Here is a 5,447-nt window from a genome sequence, read left to right on the forward strand (position 1 = left end):
CCTTTTGGTTTCAATGCTATCTTCTTATGTCTAGATAAAGGAATTGATAATGTTTTGATGTCTTTAAAAAATATATATTTGAAAAATGAATATATCAATTGCCTAAATGCTTCAATCAACTTATGAAATTCAAAGAAAACATATACACCGATGTCAATACGGTTATCTATCTGAATCTAGTTTTATTTAATAAAATGCCCCTAAGAGAGGGGATGTCTCTCTTATGAGCTCGCCCTTTTTTTTTTTGCCTTAGTTAGCACATTGTTGGAACACCCAAAGAGAAGATGCACACAAGAAAGTACAAAAGCTATATTTTTTAGCCTTGCTATGTATCCTATTGCACTTGTAAGTGTTTTTAATTTGGTGAAGCTGACTTGTAAAGTCTCCTTGAAGAAACTTGCACTACATTCAAGCATTGTTTCCACCTCAAACTCTCTTTTTTTTTTCGTTGTATAAGGGGTGACGAAGATAGAATCCTTGAGGTGGCGGTCTTGAGTTGAAGCCCGAGGGGAACTTTTATTTATTATATAAAGTAGAACTCCATGCCTCGAGGAGTTCTATGGATATTTGGTTCCAGGATTGGAGCAATTGTCAAGAAGCCAATTCATGAGACATTGCATGTTAGCGTCGGAGGAACCTCCTGTGGCTATGGCCCTGAGAGCTGCATCCCGCAGCTTGCATGCATTCTCCCTCACTCGACGTCCTTTCTCGCCTTTCATCAGCTCCTTCACTTTCTTCTCCACCTCCTCCCTCGCTACCCATCCCTTCTCATCCGCCTCCAAATCCATCCCTATCCCCCATTCGTCAGTAATGCACCTTGCATTCAGCCCTTGATCCACGAACTTCGGCCACCCCAGCATCGGTACCCCTCTGCTCACCCCCTCCAGCGTCGAATTCCACCCGCAGTGCGTCAGGAAGCCCCCTGTCGCCGGGTGCGACAAAATTTCCAGCTGTGGCGCCCAAGGTACCACCATCGCTCTTTGATCCTTCGTCAGGCGCAGCAGGAGGCTCTCCAGCTGAGAGTTTGCCGGACTCTCAGAAGATATCATATCCGGGCGAATCACCCAAAGGAACGGCTCTCCGCTTGCTTCCAAGCCGAGGGCTAACTCGCCAATTTGTTCAGCGGAGCGATCAACCAATGTTCCGAAAGAGACATACAGGACCGAGCAGGGAGCCTGTTTGTCTAGCCACCGCAAGCAAGAGGCATCATTCAGCTCTGGCCAGCAGGAAGGCTCGCGACTTGCGATCTGATCAGTGTTTAATGAGAACTGGAAGAAAGGAGACGGCAACAAAGGACCCATGGTGAGGGTCCCGCGAAGCTTCCGAATTAGAGATGCCATTGCAGATTCCTCCAGTTCGTCGAAGGTGTTGAGGAGAACCCAAGCAGTTTCTCCCATTCGTTGGAAGGGGCGGGTTCCGTAACGGAAGAGGATATGATCAGAAGGATCAACTGTAAAGAGGAAGGACATCTCCGAGCGTTTATGGGGGGGAGCGCCAGGAATGGAGGTGATGAGGGTGGAGTCGTCTACAGGAAGCAGGAACATTCAGATTTCATTAGCTGCAGGGATCTGCGGCTGATTGAAAGAGCAAAACTGTTTGAGCTGATTGAAAAAATGCGAATCAAACAACATAATTTCTACCTGGGGGAGGCGTGTAACCGTTGGCGACCATGAAATTGGATGCAAAGCTCGCTGCGGACTGAGGCCAGAAGGCGATTCTGGGGACGCCATAGTCGTTGGCCAAGTCCTGCGTATAGTCGAGTCGCATATCCGAGATGAGGCAAGTCACAGGAGGGTCGCCCTCCTGCAAAAGTCTGGCAAACACTCGTCGCAGAGACGCTTGCTTATTCGGAGAAATCCAGTTTGGGATGACGTTGCGAGGTAGAGCGCTCCTTCCATTCTCCTCCTCTGGGAGACCATCGCCAAGGCTGACTAGCCGGATGTCGAGGCCCTCGTGCTGGAAGATGGGCACGAAGGCCTGCTGCTGCGCATGAAGGTCTCTTGCAGGAGGAGGCGGGCGGATGTTTTGGGACGTCAGTATGCGGAGGTGATTGAGGTGGGTGTTGATGAAGGTGACTGCACATCCGCGAGCTGCAAGCTGCTTGGAGAGCTCCATGAGGGGGTTGATGTGGCCTTGAGCGGGGAGAGGAACGGCGACGACGTGAGGATGGGAAAAAAGTAGACGATCTGATGGTTTTTTGGGTTGCTGCTCGTGAGCAAGCACCATAGCCATCCTACAAGGCTCAATGCTTCTGCGAAGCAGCATGAGAGGAACGGACTACTTATAACCTGATGAGGACGTGGAAAGACGTTGCGGTCTCTGCACGCGATATATGCAATATGCAGTTATGGCCACACGATATATTAAGTGAAAGCTTCTCTGCACATGAGATATGCTCCTCTACACACGCGTTTTTTTGTTTTTTTTTTCAATAACTTTCCTTAGGACCACCAACTTGCCTGTCACATCTTCTTACCAAGTCATCTATTGTCTCCACATCCTTGCATTTAAGCTCCCTTGAGACTCTGCTAAAAACCTGTTCGATATCCTCATGTGCATGCCCAACATACAAAAATCCACATTCGACCTCATTGAAGATTCGATGAGCAACTAGCATGGAGCAGAATGCAAACATGAGTACATTCTTATTTTCTCGCCAGCAATTATCAGCTTGTATTCTCAAAGTCAGTGGTAGGCGACCTTTTTCTGCATGTGTATTGCGAATTGCCTTCATAATAGATGTTACAACTTGATTGCTATCATGTAGATGCAAGGAATCAATCCATATATCTTCAAAGAACTTAATTCCATGCACTAACACTCCACATAGATGTGTCTTTAGAAAGTGCTTTCCTTGTAATCTAGGTGGAGTGGCAACAAAACGAGGCAATGTTGTTGTATTCTGATCCATGCCATCTACAATAAGGCACATGTAGTCATCGGGATGCAAAAGAGCTTGCTCCTTCCAAAATGCATATTTTTGTCTGGAATGTCAAATAAGGTCATGATGAGATTTTCGGTTTTTTTTATATAATTCCCTTTGATTTGGACATGTTGCACTCTCAATCGCTCGCTTTAAATCATCACAGACATTGCACTTTGACATTTTTTGCCTCCTTGGGATTTTAACATATCCAAAGTTCTTCTTCCAAGGAGTATTCAAAGTATGAGAAGAAGCTACGGCATCCCCTCATTGCCTTTGCTTTTCTGCAATAGAGTCAAATACTTCGAGCTTTGTCAAGCCCATTGGAAGGTGCATTTCAGTGATCGCGTCACCGTTAGGGAGTTTGGTAGATATATGGGGTTGAGGTAAAGCATTTTCATGTATGAAGTCTTGCAAAATTGCTGCTGCACCATGTAAGATGTCCCAATGAGTGATGTTCTCTCAGGAGTGGAAGAGTTTCAAGGTTCTCAATACTCTCGTAGAATATTGAATTCATTGAATGGTCCTAAGAGTATGTTAAAAACGAGGATGAGATCAACAGAGGATTATTCAATATTTAACTTTGATTGTGATATGGACAAGGATGCAACGACCAATCATGGATGCTTGGTTACAAACAAATGTGAGGAGAAGAAGTGCATAAATACAGATAACAACGTGCACGAGGAACGAAAACGGTCATACATATGCATGAAGAGAAAGCGAATCCAGGCAGATCCACAAAAGCAACCAAGGAGGAAGAGAGTAATGAAGGAGGAGAACATGTTAAATGCCTTGGGATATCTATGTTGCAAGCGAAGATGTATGCGGTTCATTGATCTTGCAGACATCAGGGAATGTAGAGGACATGTGTGGCAAAGAAGAGGAAGCGAAAGAAATGAATACCTTTTCACAAGTCTCTCTTGCTTTCTTCAGAATGGCAATAAAAGGCTAAGTTTAAGACAAAAGGTAAAACCTCTCGTAAATGGAAAAAGGATTTGAGGACAAGTCTCCAGATTTGCTCCTATTTGAGTTTCTTCACAAATGCAAGGCTCAGAGTAACTTCCATATATACCACAGTATTTTCAACATGGAGTTCACAATGAGCTCTGTACTGGAGCATCACAAAGATTTTCTTTTAGACTATTGGGATACCTTCAAAGAACTGACAGAGGCAGGAAGAATTGTGGAAGGAGAAAAGGTTTTTGTGCATATAAATCATATTGTCTCCATTGACAGGCTGAGGTACCATGTGAACAGAAGATTTGACAGCCTACCTGATCAATATAAATTCAACTGTAACTTGCACACCAGAAAGTGCAGAGTGCTTGAGGAAACCATGGCATTCCTTATGTACATTGTCTTCAGTCAGGAGTCTTTGGATGAACAAGGGCAGGAGATTGAAGAAGAAGACACATCTGAAGCAGAGGAAAAGGAGGATGTTTCTTTGGTCATAGAAATGGCAGAGCAAGAAGAAGATATCAACCTTCAAGGTGAGGGGCTGCAAGTGGATGCTCTTGACCTTGTTCAACTAAGGACAAAAACTCTGAAGGAAGCAGAGCCAGTTCAAGATTTTGATGTTCAAAGCAGCAACTATGCAGTGCCCATGCTTCCAGGTGTCTTGATTGGTGGAAAAGATTATGTTTTCCTCCATGATATAGAGTGTATGTTCAATTTGAGGGAGGACTATGCCATTTCCCTTATTGCCCACGCTTCAAGGCTTGACAGGTTGGCATAGAGGATGACCATTCACTACTGGCTTTGGAAACAATTTTTGATCCTGTAGAGGCCCTTACATTTTGTTTCAAAGAGGCTGAAAAGTTCCAAGAGCCAGATGAAGATGCCTTCCAGCTCACACAGGAAGCTATGAATCTCTCAGCACTATACACAGAAAAGCCTAAAGAAGAGGCTGGACAAGAGGGGAGAGGGATAAATCTTTAGAAAGATGAACTGCTTGTTGCTGATGAAAATGAGAAGGTACTTCAAATCAAATACTTTGTCTTCTGCTTAACTTTGTTTTTGTAGGTTGTGTATTGTCTCACTCCAATCTTTTGATATGTGGCAGCTACAAATTGAGGATGACACATTCCTCCAGAGATCAAGTGAAAGCAGGCCGGTTGGGTTTCACAAAATGTCAGGCCTAGCTCATTATATTCATGATCTAGGCAGTGCCAAGATCTTGATTTACCATAGGCAGTTGAGCAACAATGGAGAAGCCATTGTTTACTTCTTAAAATGTTTGTCCAGGGCTTTAGGTGGACATGTTCTTTCATGGCAAAAGGAAAAGATGATTTTGATAGAGAGGTTGTCTGCCATAGATATATTTGGAGATTATGTAAATAAGCAGGCCTCTAGGGCCGCTTACTTTTTGTCTTACACTTCTTATGGATTAGCATGTGGTGTTAAGGAGCCCAAATGTCTGGAGGGCTATGGAAAACACTAGCTCATAAGGTTTCGAGAGCCACCCATGATTGCATCAGGCCACACAGTCCAAGAAGAGGAACAGGTGGAGACAGCTAAAGAA

The 5,447-nt window shown here is 44.4% G+C and overlaps 1 protein-coding gene across 1 annotated transcript; it reads right to left on the bottom strand.

Moving 5' to 3' along the window:
• Positions 1 to 557: 557 nt before the first annotated feature.
• On the bottom strand, positions 558 to 2,232 carry LOC147881283 (UDP-glycosyltransferase 85A7-like). The gene is made up of 2 exons (XM_087402366.1): positions 1,641 to 2,232; positions 558 to 1,525 (listed from the first exon to the last, which is right to left on the bottom strand). The coding sequence occupies exons 1-2, from the start codon at positions 2,230 to 2,232 to the stop codon at positions 558 to 560; spliced, it is 1,560 nt and encodes a 519-aa protein (XP_087258492.1).
• Positions 2,233 to 5,447: the final 3,215 nt, after the last annotated feature.

The sequence above is a fragment of the Dipteris shenzhenensis genome, chromosome 31 (assembly GCF_047967505.1).
Source record: "Dipteris shenzhenensis isolate YYH24624 ecotype China chromosome 31, Dip_SZ_1.0, whole genome shotgun sequence".
NCBI classification, from domain to species: Eukaryota; Viridiplantae; Streptophyta; class Polypodiopsida; order Gleicheniales; family Dipteridaceae; genus Dipteris; species Dipteris shenzhenensis.